This window comes from Chelonoidis abingdonii, chromosome 6 (genome assembly GCF_003597395.2).
Source record: "Chelonoidis abingdonii isolate Lonesome George chromosome 6, CheloAbing_2.0, whole genome shotgun sequence".
Lineage (NCBI taxonomy): Eukaryota > Metazoa > Chordata > Testudines > Testudinidae > Chelonoidis > Chelonoidis abingdonii.
Window position 1 is genome coordinate 16,118,952 of NC_133774.1, and position 17,641 is coordinate 16,136,592.

The 17,641-nt window shown below is 39.8% G+C and overlaps 1 protein-coding gene across 5 annotated transcripts in view; it reads right to left on the bottom strand.

The window, feature by feature from the left end:
- The window catches only part of DYM (dymeclin), a 351,012-nt gene that overhangs the window by 283,897 nt on the left and 49,474 nt on the right, over nucleotides 1–17,641 (bottom strand). For all 5 annotated transcript variants that reach the window (XM_075066858.1, XM_075066862.1, XM_075066859.1 and 2 more), the window contains 3 exons: nucleotides 14,593–14,645; nucleotides 13,551–13,644; nucleotides 11,488–11,621 (listed from right to left, as the gene is read on the bottom strand). In XM_075066858.1, coding sequence (XP_074922959.1) covers nucleotides 11,488–11,621; nucleotides 13,551–13,644; nucleotides 14,593–14,645 — 281 coding nt within the window. The remainder of the gene's footprint in view (nucleotides 1–11,487; nucleotides 11,622–13,550; nucleotides 13,645–14,592; nucleotides 14,646–17,641) is intronic.

Consider the following 17,641-nt stretch of genomic DNA (forward strand, 5'->3'; position numbering starts at 1 on the left):
GCATTAGGATTGCACACAACACAGGGAATCCTGGTTTATAAGCCTTTTGACGTAAGTTCTGTAAAGTGTATTTATCAATATTGGGGGAGGGGTGGCTAATTTGACATCAGTGACCCCATACGGCAAACCAGTAATGCCATGTTAAGTTTGTACAATAATTTACCGTAACAAACAAAACACTTGGATCTTGGCAGCAACCCAACAAATACTGTATCACTTTGATGGGGCGTTCACCCTACACTAGCCCTGGAGGGGTTAATATAGGCAAGAAAGGCCAATTAGCCAGAGGCTGCATCTGGAGGGGAGCTATGATGCAAATGAGGCTTAATTAGGAATGAAGCTCACCTGGGCAGAAACAGTCACACTCCCTGACACAAGGGGAGAGAGCAGTAGCCTGTAATAGGCAGTGTAGGAAGCAGTCCAGGGAAGGAGCAGTAAGGGCAGGGAGAACAGAAATCCAAGCTTCTGGGTGGAGGGTTCCTGTATTGGAATCGGTGTAGAGGGTGGGCCCAGGTTCCTCTACAAGCTATTGGGATAGTGGCATGCTAGGAGCAGCCTATGGGGGGACTGCCACGCACTTTTAAAGGAGGCACTTTTAATCCACAGTTTCCTGCTAGATGAGACAGCTGGGGAAGAGCCAACACAATTCAGTTGGTTTAATCACTGACCACATTTCTTAAGAGCTTTACTTGTATAGCTGTAAACAGTAGAGATGCAGAACAGGCCCACAGTCCCCATAGGAACAGGTTAGTTTGCATCTTTTTAATAAATTCTAGACAGGAGTACAGAAGGGACACTTCTCTATTCATACTATACATCATTCCAAATCATGGCCTTCCCTCCAAAAAGAATTCAGTCTACGTTTTACATTAGTACACTTAAGCAATTCAACCTACAGTTTTATTATCACTTGATATTTTTTAAGGAAAAAATGTATTTATTTAGTGCAAAGCTCAGCACATTTCAAGGATAAGGCTTCTGCCAGAGTCTGTCAAGAATTATTCTCTTCCAAAGAAATCCAATAGGGTTTTATTTGCTAGAACAAGAGTTCTTCACTGTTTAACTCATAAATGCATCAGAGACAAGACATAAAATACCCACCTCACATTTGGCGATTCAAAAAATTTCTCTCGAAAGAATTCCAGGTATTTCTAATTAATAAGAACATCAATGTTTTACATTCATACAGCATAATTTAAAAAAATTCTCTTATGGAGCAAAACTCGATTACAAACCATCGGAGATTGAAGTGTCACAGCTCTAAGCAAGTTTCAGATGTATTCCTGAGTCAGCAGGTGCGTCTGTGTTTAATTTAACATTTCATATTACAGAAAGATACTTAGGAACATAATTTACTCGCATTTTTCTATTTTTAATGCTTCACAGCAGGCAAATCTTGTCCTTGAGCATATTAGATAATGGGCAGCAGAGCATTAAAATAATTACCCAAACCTTGGTATACTTCATATGTTCAATTAAACATGTCTTACAATAAGCACAACTTAATCAAATTATAGTAGTGCTATTCTGTTTAACCTGAGTTTGCTCCTAATTTCAGGACTCAATTTTAAGAAGCATACTATAGGGACTACTAACAATAAAGCAAAATTATTTCTTTCCACAATTGATTTATTAAAAATACATTAAAATTGTCACCTAGTGAACTGCACATTCTAAAGGAAATCAGTTTTTTATCATGGAAACATGGTTTCCTTTATATTCTAAAAATTCCTCCCACCAAGTGGAAATAAAAATAAGATCAAGTGCACGTCAGAAGAATCTTTCCATCATGTCGTAAGCATTTTGTTAGGTAGAGTTCAATGTGATATAAAACATGAAGATTTCATTTTTTCTACTCCACTGAACTTAAAGGATACACATCTGCCTCTAGCATGTTCATGAATTATGCAAGACGTTACTCCTTTTTAGTTAATAACGGTAACCAATGGCACTCAGCTAAAACAATTTATGTATCCTTTTCCAGACTGGGACATATGCATTCTTGTCTTGCCAAGACAATGAAACGGATGCATGCCAAATCTATAACGTGAGAGAGAGCTATAAAAATGGAACACTGTGTATTTTCATGAACAATGTTTTTTCAATAGCAGGATAGACACAATATACACCCTACTCATTCATATTAACAGATTAGATGCTTGATTAAAAGGAGAGATATACACCCTCTCAAATCAAACAAGGAATGGGTGAATCCAGATAAGATTAGAACCAATTTGCATGGATGGAAATCAGAGATACATCTTCTAGTCTAAGTAACAGTGCTAAAGAAACAAGCAATAACACAAAGACAAAAAAATTCAGACTTAAGGCTGAAACACCATTTAACCAACTGGCTATGTACTGTCTTCAAAATATGAGTTATTTTATTTATAGGATTTTGTGACAGGAATAATACTTAGCACTTAATATTTTCAAAGCCACCCATGATGCAGATGGCAAAAACAGACACTGGATAGGCTAACTGACTTGCCCAAAGCCAATTAGGCATTTTTCTTAGCGTGCCGTATTGTTACTAATACTGGTGCAGCTCCAACAGTGGCAGCCACAGAAAGAGCACTAGGTCAGTGATTCTCAACAAGGAGTACGTGTATCCCTGGTGGTACGCAAAGGTCTTCCAGGGGATACATCAACTCATCTAGATATTTGCCTAGTTTTACAGTAGGCTACATCAGGGGTCGGCAACCTTTCAGAAGTGCTGTGCCAAGTCTTCATTTATTTACTCTAATTTAAGGTTTCCCGTGCCAGTAACACATTTTAACCTTTTTAAAAGGTCTCTTTCTATAAGTCTATAGTTTATAACTAAACTATTGTTGTATGTAAAGTAAATAAGATTTCATAATGTTTAAGGAGCTTCATTTAAAATTAAATTAAAATGCAGAGCCCCCAGACTGGTGGCCAGGACCCGGGCAGTGTGAGTGCCACTGAAAATCAGCTCAAGTGCTGCCTTTGGCTCTCATGTCATAGGTTGCCTACACCTGGGCTACATAAAAAGCACTAGCGAAGTCAGTACAAACAAATTTCATTCAATGACTTATTTATATTGCTCTATATACCATACACCGAAATGTAAGTACAATATTTATATTCCAATTGATTTATTTTATAATTATATGGTAAAAATGAGAAAGGATGCCATTTTGCAGTAATTCTTGCTGCGACACTTTTGTAATTTTAGGTCTGATTTTGCAAGCAAGTAGTTTTTAAGCGAGGTGAAACTTGGTGTATGCTAGACAAATCAGACTCCTGCAAGGGGTATAGTGGTCTGGAAAGGTTGAGAGCTTACATAGACAAAGCACTGACAGCCATCAAGATTTTAACCACTGTGTTTTCTATACTTGCTCTGGGCTGCTGCAGCAGCTGGTTGATGATGTGCATTAGTGCTCCTACTGTTGTTACCATGAGTGGTAGCAATGGTGGAAAATTTTGGGAAGACAAATCTAGTGCAGTCCCAGTCAATGACAGAGCCCAGATTACAACTCAATTGTACCTGGTCCCTACATAGTCACTTACTCACATCATCTCTACAGTACCTGCAAGGTTGCAATTAACAGTGGACAAGTCAAGAAAAGCATTAGCCTACACTTGTTATACTACATACAAAGACATGGCCCAAATCACTTTTATTTATTAATATTTAGCACTGTCCTCTTGGCCCCAAAAAACCTATCAGCTCCACTAAATGATGGCTGCAATTTTGAAAATGTGGTATGACTCAATCAACCAATCCAAGTTTCTTTGCTACAGATCACACATGCATGCATCAACAGGGAGTGGGCATGTTGCCGTAGAATTCACGCTCAACCTGAGCTGCTGGGCAACCGGGCATGTGTCTGACTGGTTAGTCATTTCCTTGGGCTATCTGCCCTGTCTGTTCCCAGCTGTATGCATGCACACTAAGTGTCTGCCACCTTGTAGAGCAACCTTCTTGCCCCTACACTGGCAGCAGCATGTGAAGTCTGAGGAAGCTCATACAGGATAAACCACAGCCTCTGCTAGCTGCAGCCTGAAGGTCACTGGTGAGGGAGCTGATCAGGAGGCAGCCTCAATTCCTGCTACTACCTGCTTCTCCCCAGACCCCACAGGCTTCCCCCTCCAGCAGTTCCAGATGAAAGTCTAAAAATGAGTAATAAAATAAGTATTTCCAAATCACTTATGAAATAGGACTAAATAATTACAATACTTCTTTAAAATCCCCTGTATGCAAAAATGTAAATATAAAATGAAGCAAAAAGCAGCCGTGCTGTCAACCTGATGGGTAAAGTCTGCAAGCAGAGAGACAGTTTTCCATGGCTCTTTTTTAAAGTAATCTGTGTTTTGTTGATGCCCGAGTGGAGGGGGAGGGAGAAGATGTTTCCATTTGGTTTACTGTAAAAAAGACCCCCAGAAAAGCTGTGAAATCTGCTGTTCTCTGGGTCACAGTCTGATCTGCTTGAACTGACACAGTATCATCAGGCAGCATTTTCTTGAGTCATGATTCCACATTGGCAATTCCAATGCTTAAGTTCCACTATGTAATTACTGAAAGTTTCAGTATTCATCAAATGGCTGAAAAAAAATGTTTTTTTTCCATTAAACAATTGTTTGCGTGGAAATATGCAGTAACAGAAAGTATTACATATGCAAAAGATCAAGTGTGTTTTCGGAGAAACTGTAGCTTTTAATTTCCTGCCTTTTCACTTGAAATTCTCAGCCACATTCCATGAGTAGTTGCAGTGGAAGGGGGCGCGTGGTTCTGCATTTACTGTAATATTTTACAGTTATGATTAACAGCTCAATGAACTGTAACTGGCTAATACAGAAAGAATAAGTTTTTGCTGCAGGTCAGGGAACAGGCTACATGGGGCGAGGGATAGCTCAGTGGTTTGAGCACTGGCCTGCTAAACCCAGGGGTATGAGTTCAATCCTTGAGGTGGCCACTTAAGGATCTGGAGCAAAAATCAATACGTGGTCCTGCTAGCAAAGGCAGGGGGCTGGACTCAATGACCTTTCAAGGTCCCTTCCAGTTCTAGGAGATAAGAAAAAAATAATTGGAGATATACCTTTTTTTTTTTATGGATTTATGGTTATGTTGGTACATATTATGATGTTTCCTTCCATATTCTTTATGAAAATATACTTACAATATGGATCTGACATAACTGAGATATACTTTAGGTAAGATGGCTCTTGTAAGGTATCACTGGAAAAGTTATGATGTACTGGATGTGATTATCCAATGTGTATGCCCGTATCACTGTATTATCCAATGTGTATGCCCGTCCCTGCTCCTTGTCCCCTAACTGACCGCTCCTGAGACCTCCCCCCAACTTTCCCTCTAGGACCCTACCCCCTACCTGTCCCCTGACCGCCCCAACCCTATCCACACCCCTACCCCAGACAGACCCCCAGGTCTCCCACACCCCATCCAACCATTTTCCACCCTCTGACAGGACCCCCAGAACTCCCAACCCATCCAACCCTCCCCCTGCTCCCTGACTGCACCCTGGGACTCCCCTTACCATGCCCATGTCAGTCAGACGCTGGCTCCATGTGAAGGCAAAACTCCACATGGAGTGCTGAGGCAGCTGGAGGAGGGGAGCTCCAGGAGGGGTAGTGGTGGCTCACATTTCCAGGAGCTGCAGAACCCGAGCGCGGTGAGGGGGGCTGTGGCCCAGTGCCCACCCCTGGGGGGGGTTCCTGCAGCAAATGCATGCGGGCGACGGTTCCCACGTGCCCCCCTCCCCCCTGCTCCCACCTCACCATGCTCGGGCTTTGCAGCTCCTGGGAGCCTGAGCCGCCGCCCCTCCCGCAGCAGGCTCAGGGCCCTGCAACCTGGCGCTCACACTCCTGGGCGCCGCAGAACCCGAGCGCAGTGAGGGGGGAGCCAGGAGGCGCGCCTGCTGCCGGTATGGGGTCCTGGCCACTGGCCCCACTCAGCCTCCTGCTGGCCTGGGGTTCCATTCACTCAGCCGACCAAGCGCTGAGCGGGGCCAGCGGCTGGGACCCCGGCTGGCAACCGCGTGCCAGGCAAAATCACCTCGCATGCCAAAGGTGGCATGCGTTCCGTAGGTTGCCGACCCCTGCCCTTTGTGGTCTAGCCATAGAAGGGGGGCAAATGCCACTGTTATGTTTCAATTTCCCTCTTATGTTTGGTTCTATAACTTTGCTCATTATAAGCCTAGCATTGTAATTGCAACACTATGCTTTAACAGCCTTTCTTCTCATACACTTTTTAGACCACAAAAGTTGCCACTGGGCACTTTAATTGATGCTAAATGCAACAATATGAAGCTCTTTAAACCTAAAATATAGTCTGCTGAGAAAGCAGAAGCTGTACTCATTTGCATAGATCACACACTATACATAAAATGAGTAGGTACCATCTTTCAGATCAGACACGACTATCCTCTAACAAATAGTTTGCTGTAAAAACTGTGCTGTCAATGAACTGACAAACACAAAATGCTTACATATTTATAAAAGATATTGTTGCCATTGGGCACTCAGTATTTTCCCACACATCATCACTCTAATACATTGTACAATCCTTTTCCTTTAAAAATAGCAGAAATCTTGCAGAAGGTGTTAATGTTTTAGTTCATTCTAGCAAGACTGTGGTGCACTGCAATGGTATGTTCTCAGTTTGTGCCAAGATCCCAGGTATCTAAGTTAGCCACATTAAAATCAAAGAGTGCTTTACTCAAATACGGGCCTCTGGCTAGAAACACTGGAGAACAGATGCTAAAAGAGAGAGTAGGAAAGCAGACTGTACACAGTATTGACTTACAGAGTAGCTTTTAGGGGACCTTGGAAGAATTCTGCCAAGGTGACCTTGAAAAGAGGTAGCTGCTCTCTCAATGTCAAGGTGAATGACACATAAGGAAAAGGGCTGGAGTCACAGGAAGCATGGATTATTTTGAATGACCACAGAAGGTGATTCTTTGCAAGTGGATTACAATTAAGTTTTCAACAATAATTTCTATTGATTAAATAAAGTTATTTTTGTGGGTGGAAGGAGTCCATGTGGGCCATGTGTGCACAATCAATAAGGAATAACAATAAGCCCAACTGTACATCAGGCTGTAATGCTAAAGGTCCTTCATAAGCCATAACAAAGCTAAAGCTGATAACATCTTCAGAACCCAGATATGGAACTAATGTCTTCATTTATGTACAGATTATTTGTACTTTTATTAAATAATATATTTCATAAGATTTGCCCAAACGCACTGCCATCTGAAAGAGGGAGAAATACCAATAACCTAGTGCATCAGCTGAAAAGCCAGTGAGAACTGTTCAAAACTTTCTTTTTAACAAGAAAACAGTTCATCGAATGTAGTGCTAAGTAAATAAACAAATACAAAATGCAATAATAAATCAGCATATACTTTGTGACACTAGGGGGAACTCTAAGGTACCAGGAATGAAAAAAATTACTTTGGGAAGCTACTGGTGGTATAGTTATACAAGGGGCCTTACATTTATTTAATTTTTTCCTCTTTCTTTACTAGGTCAAAATACAACAGCTTTTTAAAATTATTATATTCTTTGGTGACGCTTCAATCATTTATTTTTCCAATATCCTAAACTTACGGACTGTAAAAATCCATCAGCCTACTACAATATTAGATGTATAATCGTAATACTGTGTAAAACTGTTTAGGATCCTCAAATACACCAGTACTCCAGTGAGGTTTGTAAGAAATAACCCCATTTTACAGAGGGGGAACCTGAGGCACAGAAGTAACTGGCCCAAGTCTACAGCAAAGCAGTGACACAGTTGAAAAGGAACCCAGATTTTCAAAAATCCGGTCCCCTGCTCTAACCAACAGACCACAGGCAGTTACCCTCTTAATTTATAGCATTCAATTAACAATCTACTAATCTAAGATGATTGCTAAGTAACTTTGTCTATACTGCTCGATATGTACAAACTTATACTTGAACTTCATAAATATCTATGAATTACAGTCAAATGGTGCTAAATACTGTCTAAGTACTGTACAGATATCTAGACATCTACTACAGACATATAGTTCAGTGATATTAGTTATTCTGAATACTGTAGAACATGGAATTTCCTCAGTGTTAAGAATAAAAAGATTATTGTGGTTCTGACGGTAAAATAAAGCACTTAAATGTCACTTTTCTCATGTGGCATTTCCCTGTGTGTTGTTACTATGCTGTATTAGACAACTAAGCAATATTTCTTTACCAGGTGAAAACCCACGTTCACTCTGCAGTGATAGTTTATTGTAATCAGGCACTGCTTGTTTAATGTATCAGCTAGCTGACCTCATTCTTAGAGATTATTCATCACAGCTTAAAGACATTAAACTATTTCAACATGTAGCTGTTAATCTTCTGGCACCAGAAGTCTGGTTTCCCCAGAGGAACAGCAGGCACCAAGGAGTTAAATAGATTTTAACGAATGGTTTTCACTAGTCTATGCACAAACAATTATTATGCACCCCAAGACACAGGCCCTTGCCTGGGCTGACTGTTTGAAGGAAGCCCATATTCAGATGCTTGTGAGTTCTTTTTTCCATAACCCACACACATTGTATTAGAATTCTGACACCAGCCATCCATGCTGAAGAAAGCAAACTAATTGCTTTTATTCAATAAGCCACATATGATTAGAATCGTAACCAAAACTTTATTGTAAAGCCAGGAAATTGAGAGGCAAGATTTGCACACTAACCTTCACTCTGCCTCCTTGTGTGCGCACTCTAGAATAATGTCTCATTTCAGGATGACAACACTATTCAAAACCATCTTCAGCAAATGAAGCATTATAATGAAGAATATTTTTATAATTGTAAATGGAATGGATACACAGTGTTCATGTTTTAAAAAGACTTTTTGTAATACATATCAGCAAGTAATTAGGAGAAAGTAACTATTCAGGTTGCTAAAGCAAGCTCAGCTCTTCATTTCCTTACTTCTGCAATGAAAATTATGTCCATTTTAAGCTGTCTGGAGCAGGAAACTGATATCTGTCAACATAACTTATGTTCTGTGACTGCTATATAAATAATAATACCTCAACATTTATATTACACTAACCAATTGTTGCATTATCAAATGTATTTATGACTCTATTATTACTTTTGCAACAGAACCACTGAAAAATTGTAAGAGATTGTATATAAGATCATGCAGTCCATCTTCCTATCAGTGCAGTCTTTTGCCCATCTGAAATTTAAATACTTCTTGCACTGGGCTTCCATCACTTCACCTGGAAGACTATTCCACAGTCTCTAGCGGTTCTCACAAGAAAAATTTTGATGGCCTTACAGCACGGCCACCAACTCTTGCTGGTGGCCGCTCTGACAATTTTTCCTAAAATACTTAATTAATTTTAGGAAAAACAAATAACTATGCACATATCCAAATCACTGTAATTTATTTATGTAGGGTTTTTTGCAGACTCAGTAATAAAAATAAATGTGCAGTTGTCTCTATTCTTTTCTGGACCTAAACAGAATAGAAGCAAAATAAAGTGCTTTGTACTTTCTTGTCTATTTTGTTGTTTCTTATGCTTTTTAGACTGCTTTTTTCTTAAGACCTGCTAGCTAGTAAGGCTGCTGCTATGAAAAATTATATGTGTATATTTGTATGTATCACTTTTCACAGCAGACTTATTAGCTAGCTGGGAGGCAGTGAAAAGTGATATTAACAAACATACAAATATCGCTTTTCACAGCAGACTTGCACAGCCCCGGCAAGCCAGGGGACAAATTAAGCCGTGGATGGAGAGGTGGGTAGGGAGGCAGTGGGGGCCAGGGGCGACGGGGGTGGTTGTGAGCCCAGGGCTGGAGTCCGAAGCCTCCCCGCTGGGGGATGGAGCCTGAAGCCCTGCGGCTGCAGTCTGGCACCTGCCACCCCAAGGCCGAAGCCAGAAGCCTGAGCCCCACCACCCCTGGCAAATTCATACCAGCTACCTGGCTCCTCTGGCATTTGTGGCTGCAGAGGAGGGCAGGGCCCAAATCCCTGTTGGCAGCGCCAGGGGAGGGGCCACTGTTTTCCACGTCTCTCCCATCACTGCCCAGGAGGCTGTGGCCTCAAGAAAAGCCTCTGGTGGCTGCATTTGAGAAACATACTCTAACTGGTTTCACTGTGAGGAAGCTGTTCCTAATTTTCAGCTTACATTCACTTTTCTGTATTTTTCTTGTTGAGTCAGACAATTTGTTTTTTAAATGGAGTTCAACTATTATCCACAAGTGAATTTTACCTGCATCATTTATTAATGGTTCTACTGTATCCATAGAGCTGCTCTTTCCGCTTGATATATTAGTAAAAGCCCTTTATTCACTTTGGCTGCTGGTTTTTATGAAATTTTGTCTTTTACATATAAAATTGTACATTCCTTTAAAAAAATAAAAAAAGATGAAAGATACAATACACAGACAATGAGGAGGAATTTCAGATACAACTGCAGGAAGAGATTCCAGCAGCTGTGGTCTGAAGGGCACATCAGAGTGTCTATCCCTAAAGGCTTTCCTTCCAAGTCCTGACAAAAATTATTTCTATTTAACTTGTGCTCTTGACAGAGATCATAGCACATCAGCATGGGCAGAGGGGGACCAAGGTTTTGTTGGTGCATTCTTTAAAGCACTAGGAAGCACAATCATCAACAGTGGGAATCAAACCCAGGTGTCTTATATAAAAGTCCAAAGCATTGCTACTAAGCCAGCAGGCATCCTGCAGGGCACTAGAAATTAGAAATAATGGATCTAAACATTTAGGACAGATCCCTTACAGGACAACATTTTTGCTTCATCTTAGTAATATCAAAGAGGATCAAATACACAATTCTCACAAATATTTAAGGAAAAAGATCTCTAGATGTTAGTGAACTCGATGAGTGGCCAGTTTAAGAAAACCAAATGTTTTCAAATTCCCTCAAATTACTGAACATGCAATTTCCTGAGCGACTATAAAATCATTTTTTCCTATCATGGATGCACAATATACAGCGCTGATCCCAGGTATATTTGCAAATGACTTTTTGGTTCTCATCATCTCCCTGTACTCAACAAGGCAGATGATATTTCTCCCAAATTCCCCTATTTTCCACCCATTCCCCCTCCCCCCTTCTACTAGGCTTGGAACCTCGTCCTCTGATGAGGCAGGTCTTATACTTTGGGGTTGGGCTCTTGGAGCACAAATATGGATGATGCAGTCTTCTGATCAGATGGCTTTCATCTCCAATGGAAGCAGAGGTAGGCCCATGCTGAGTGCTTTTGAAAATCCCACTAGACACACTTTCAGGCACTCCTCAGGTTTAAAGTTTATCCACCTGGTTTTTCCATGGCTGATGAACACCTCAGTATATAGCATAATTACTTTACTATTTCAAATTTTGAAGTGACGTTTGGACTTGAAGTTGAACTGGGTGCTATAGTAATAATAAAGAACGTTTTTCAACACATTCACATCTATGGAGCATTGTTTGTTTCCACGATAATATTCAATACCCACCATATGAGCCTGGCATTCTCTCCTCGTAAGTAAAATGAAGTTGCAGTTCCTCTTCTGACATCTGACATATGAACACTTTTAACGAACAGCAGATAATGAACAATGCATTGTGGGCCTGCCAAATAAAAAGATGGCTAGAAGGGAAACAGAAAAGTAAACAAGAGTCAATAATGTTTTACTTATTAATGTTTCGCAATAGTCGTGACTAGGTGTGTGTAACAGTGAATGGAAAGATTCCTGTAGCCCATATGAGGCAAAGGCAAGTCTCAAGTAACTAAAATGTGGACATTCAATAGCAAAGAAAATTTATTTAAAAATAAACGTTTCTTTTCAAGAAGACGCAGACTTCTTGCTACATATAGTTTAGTACTATAATTAAAAGCATCACAGTTACCATTAAGTGCCATTCTCTTCAGGAACTTGACTAGCTAGCCTATTATCTTTTTTAATCTCTATACCTCAGAGGTCCCCAATCTGTGGGGCACCCCTGGGGGGCACGGAGGAACATGCAGGAGAGCGTGGTTGGGGCCCCAGCCTCAGCCCCCGGCACCTGCGCTCGGGGCACCGGCTGCTGGGTCAGCCTCTGGCCAAAGTTCCGCTCCCAGCCTCAGCCCCCTTATCCCTGTCCGTGTCCTCCATTCCCACGGCTGTGGACCCACTCCTGGCCCAACTTGACAGGGGAAAGGTGGAGTGCGAGGTAAAAAGTCTGGGGACCCACTGCTACGTACTATAGGGAAGTCTCAAATGGACTGAGACCTCTTTAAATCTCACTCTTTCTGCATGCAAATTTATCCCCAATCTTATCCCTTTATGTGCACAAATATTACTCAGATGACACTTGAGGTGGAAGACGTTCAGTGAATTTCAGGAACAACAGCAGTAAGTCCAGTTACTCTTCACAACTTTGTCCCCAGATTTCTAGGCATGAAGGCAATCCAGCAGGGAACTGCATTATGTCCCTCTGGGTACCTAAGTGCAGCTTCAGGGGGACCCAGTCAACAGCAATATATGCAGTTCCTGCTGAAGCCACGCTGTCAAGGGGCTGAGGGGCCAACACAGCAGCATCCAAAATGATGCTTTATTTCCTCTGGACATAAGAGAGATTCTCTCTCAGTGGATCCCTAGATTAGAAGAGGAGTTGGCCTCAAAATGTCTGCAAACTCCTCCTTCCCCTGCCAGGAAAGAAATTTCCAGGGGGGAAAAAAAATCTTTGGAAAGTTTCCTGGAAAACTATACTTCTGAAAGTGTAACTTCTTGAAGTTTTCATCCTTCACCGGGAGGGAAGAGGATTAGAAAGGCAATCTGATCGTACGATTCGAAAGTAGTGTAATTTTATATCATTTTCTATTCTGGCCTGGTCAGAGTTTCAAGTATTCTAGAAATAATGCACTGCTTTTAAAATAAATTTAGATTAGCTAAAAAGCTTTATCAGATGACTTATAATATGCCTTAAAAAGCATCTCAGTTGAAAAATAAATGTTTATTTTGCAAAATAAGAAGCCAGTAACATGGCATGAGAGCCATTGCTACTACAGGTTAAGGAAAACAAAATCACTAGAGCATCAGTTGTTCTCTTAAATTTTATTTATGCTCCAAGAAATTTTGAGTCACAGACTATAAACCTAGGAAAGGAGTATTTGCACAGCATTTTTATTGTCTGTCATGCACAGACATCCACAGAAAGAAATGGGATAGCAGCGCCTAGGACTGCAGAGTGGGAAGGGCAGAGATTAATCCAAAATTATATAAAAACATATATTTGTTGCAACATTTAGATCCACTCACACAAGTAATGCAAATGGAAAATTTCCGTTCTTCTGCAGTGGCACAACTTTACATATTATACTCCAATCCCAGTGCTTGAAATACACAAGGTACTTGTTCCTCTGAAATTACAGTAGTTTCTCTTTTAAAAACAAAAATAAACTTTAAGAGAACCTGAATTTTCACCTTGCTGATTAACGTATTTATGGAGCAGCCATCACTGCATTACCCAAGAGCTATCAACAAGTTGAACATTTAAAACATAAAAGGGAACTCCTGGCATTTCACTGCCAACTTACTTTTGACATTCCGCGGAAATTTTTAACTCTTTGGTTCTAGAAAGGAAGACTTTAATCAATGCCCCAAGATTTCCTGTTCGAGGATTGTTCTCAACTAGATGAGGGATTGAAAAGATTAGTACATTTATAATTTAAATTATGATAATTAATTCAAACACAGGATATATAGAGCAGGAATTACTCTTCATTGCACATTTTATGTATTTTTTTAAATAAACACGCTCACACCAAGGCTACTTTTTTATAGTTTTTTTTAAAAAAAAACAAAAAAAAAACAGTCTATAGTTAAAGGTGGCTCCTGTCCATGTTTCTGCTATTGCAAGATTGTTCACTACACTACATTTTCCAATCTAAATTTAAAACATTCTGAACAATGGAGCCACACCATTTCTTTCAGGAGACTATTTCAAAGCTCAATAGATCTCACTATCAGGAAAGTGTGCCTGACTGTAACAATAATATCATTTCATTCCTCACTCTTCTACCATCCCTGGTTCCGCTCTGCATAATCTCTCTCTATCAGCATTGCTATCGTTTCAATATTTTAGAAGTTTCTATAATGTAATGAACAGAGTTAACATTGCAAGTTAAAACTTAAAACATCCAGGGAATCAAATTATAATTCAGAATGAGAAGCAGGATATGCACTCATCTTCTAATTCTGGTGTCAATTCCACATGACAGGTGGCACATACTATACTCTATATCTGCCCACTGGTATTCTATTTCTAAAGGGGCAATGCTTTAAAAATCATCATTTAAAAGAAGTCTGTTCAATTACTAAAATAATTGTGCCCAAGTCACTTCCTTCTGTTGGCAACACACAGAATAATGTGACAATGTTACATTTAAACAACACAAATTAGAAGAATTTGTTTTCATCTTCCACTTGGGAGACAAATATGATTTTAAAAATCTCACTATCAAAATGCAGATGAGCGAAATTAAATAAATATAGACACAGAAGTTTACATGAACAGTGATTTATCAGAAAAGTTGACAACAAAGAAATATGTGAAGACATCAAAATAATCTCTCTCACCTAAAGACTTGAAGATTGAGATGGTGGCTTCTTCCAACAGCTTTAACTCAGCACTGAAGACGAAGAAAGAAAGCATTTAGTTATATGAGCAATAACAATCCCTGAGCCTATAGATGCCTGCCACTTGTAGAATACAATTACTGCATTTAAATACATTTGTTATAGTGCAGTACAGCAATTCCTATGACCTTGTAATTTTAGTTACTCCATTTACCTCACTCACATAGACTGTGCGCGCTATTTGAAGTAGTGTGGCCATACAATGGACAATTAACATTCATCTCACTCTGTTAAACAATTCATATTTAAAGTGGGCACATCATTTCTATGTCATAAACTTCACTCATCCCAGGCTTGTTTTGGAATAAGCCCCTGAAAATAAACATAGGTCTACAGTTTCAATTTGTAGAAAAAGTTTGCTTTTGTACTAGGAATATCATTGCATCATGAGTGGATACAAAAGGAAGACTCTAACCCTTTTCTAAAACTGAAAGTGCCTCCATAAGCAAACATTTAATTTCAGACTTAATACTGTAACCCAGTTTCAATAATTATTGCATGTGGTTACAACAGATGCAATTGTAAATCATGTATATGCCAAGAGGATAGGATTTTTACAAGTTCACTAACTGCCAGATGATATATCTATATCAAAACATCTACTTACAAAGGTTTTATAATGCAAAGGGGGAGGGAAGAGGGAGGAAGAGGGAAAGGAATCAAACAACCTTAAAATAATCCCAACTATGTGAAACCTATAAAATACATACTTTGTGGTGTATGTATAGGTCTGAAAAGCACCGTACAAATTAACTAATCTTCGTATAATCCTTGTGAAGTAAATCAAGTATTCACATTTTAGAGACAGGAAAAACAAAAACAGTATGTAGGCATCTTGCCCAAGACCACATTAAATGGGACACCTCCATACTGCTTCTATATTAGATATTTAAGGATCCTGCCAAAGTACCAAGGAAAGACAAGATTCCTTAACAACAGAACGTAAATTTCCCCTCTCCCAATTTAGTGTTATTAACCTGACAAACTCCACTGAAAAGAACAGATTTAAAAATTTTTATGAAAGCTAACATTAAAATTATATAAAACACAGGTTAAAGAAAGAGTGTTTATACCTCTGGGTATAATACTTAACTTATCCCAAAGTACAAATTTTGGTTTAAAAGTCATAAAATACATATACACCGCTACCTCGATATAATACCACCCGATATAACATGAATTTGGATATAACGCGGTAAAGCAGTGCTCCAGGGGAGCAGGGCTGCACACTCCAGTGGATCAAAGCAAGTTCAATATAACATGGTTTCACCTATAACGCAGTAAGATTTTTTGGCTCCCAAGGACAGCATTATATTGAGGTAGAGGTGTGGCACATAATCTGCAATAACCCAAATTAAGGTTAATAAATTTAATGATACAGTTTAGATATTAGCATCCAAATATCCAGGTACATCACTCATAAAAGGTTATACTAAGAGTAGCTTGTGGAAAGGAAATATAGCAATGAGTGTAGATTGTCCCTCAGTAATTGAGCATTTAAGATAGGCTGCCCCTCAGTAAATACAATCCATCACAGAAGTATTTCACTATGTATACAAAGCCAATACGTTTTTTTGGGAGGGGAAAGTCTTTTACATTTCCAGGGCCAGCTTATTTGTTTTAAGAAACCTGGTACAAAGTAACATGCTACGATCAGTAGAAAAGCTGGAGTTTATTTAACTTCCATTTTCAAAACCCCCAGCCTAGGATAACTTGCAGTTCAATGAGTTTTCTGACAAGCTGACAGTCTATAGGTAACTGCCTATTATCTCATCAAAAAGAGCTAGACATATTTTACCAAGTGTAACTATGAAATGGGATTTTGTTTTTCAAGTTGTCACCTTCTGAATACATATAAAGTAAATATCACAGCATGAATTTGCACTAAGCACCAAGAGATTTTTAGAGGCAGAACTGAGTCTCGCAAGTAAAGAGGACAGTTAAGAGGCTAGATTTCTGCTTCTTACTCTGTCACCAGCTCACTCAGATATCCTTGGGCAAGACACTTATCCTCTCAAGGCCAAATTCATTGCTGGTGTAAACAATTCTAGTGATTTGAAGCTGTCATCTATAAAATGGGCATAGCAATACAGGAGTGAGCATTGTGGTCAGTTGTTCAGAATGAAAATGAGGGTGGCACAAACATCCTAAATGGATTAGGGCCAGGGGGAGGATATCATATTAGCCCAAGGCTGAGAAAAATCTAGAGGGCTTTTGTTTGCTTTACCGTGAAGAGGTTGAATAGAAAACTATGCTTTTTCATTCTCTTATATTTCTGCCTCTTCTAAGCTTCATCTGTCTTGATACATCTTTTCATTCTCTCTCCACAGCCCCAAACGCTTCCATGCACTAATTTCTTCCTACTGCACTTTATCTCAGCTCCAGCACACACCCTCACCTAGTTCTCTCGCCTCCACAGATTTTCTCAATTTTGTTCATCTTTTCCCTCGTGCATTTCCCGTACATCTTTGCCTTACTGGTATAGAAGGTAAGCAGACAGCCTCCCTCTACTTATCTGAAACACAGGTTACCAAAGGGATGTGGAGGGTGAGCAGGTTGGTAGATCCCAATATCACCTGCCAATGCAGGTGTATTAGTAAGCCTGGGAAAAGTGAGGATTCAATCCTTAGTGTTTGCAAAATGCTCTGAGGTCCCTGGACAGAAAATGTTATGAAAGTGGAAAGTATTTATGTTTAAAAAGTCTTTACAATGGGAAATTAGGGGAAAACCTGACTTTAGTGGTTTCAGGAATCACCAAGCATAAACTAATCTAGTTGCCAATCTCTTTTGCAGTCAGAGGCAACCAAAGACAGGAGTGCACTTTCTCTCTGGCAGAAAGTGACTAAAGAGCCTTCTTAAAAGCTCACATCTCCTCTACTTGTGAGATATTTTGCCCACAATGTTTTCCAAGTTTGCACTCTCATATAATAATTATATATCATCACACATGTTCTCAATAGAAAGAATTCCTCCCTGTAAAACCAAGAGA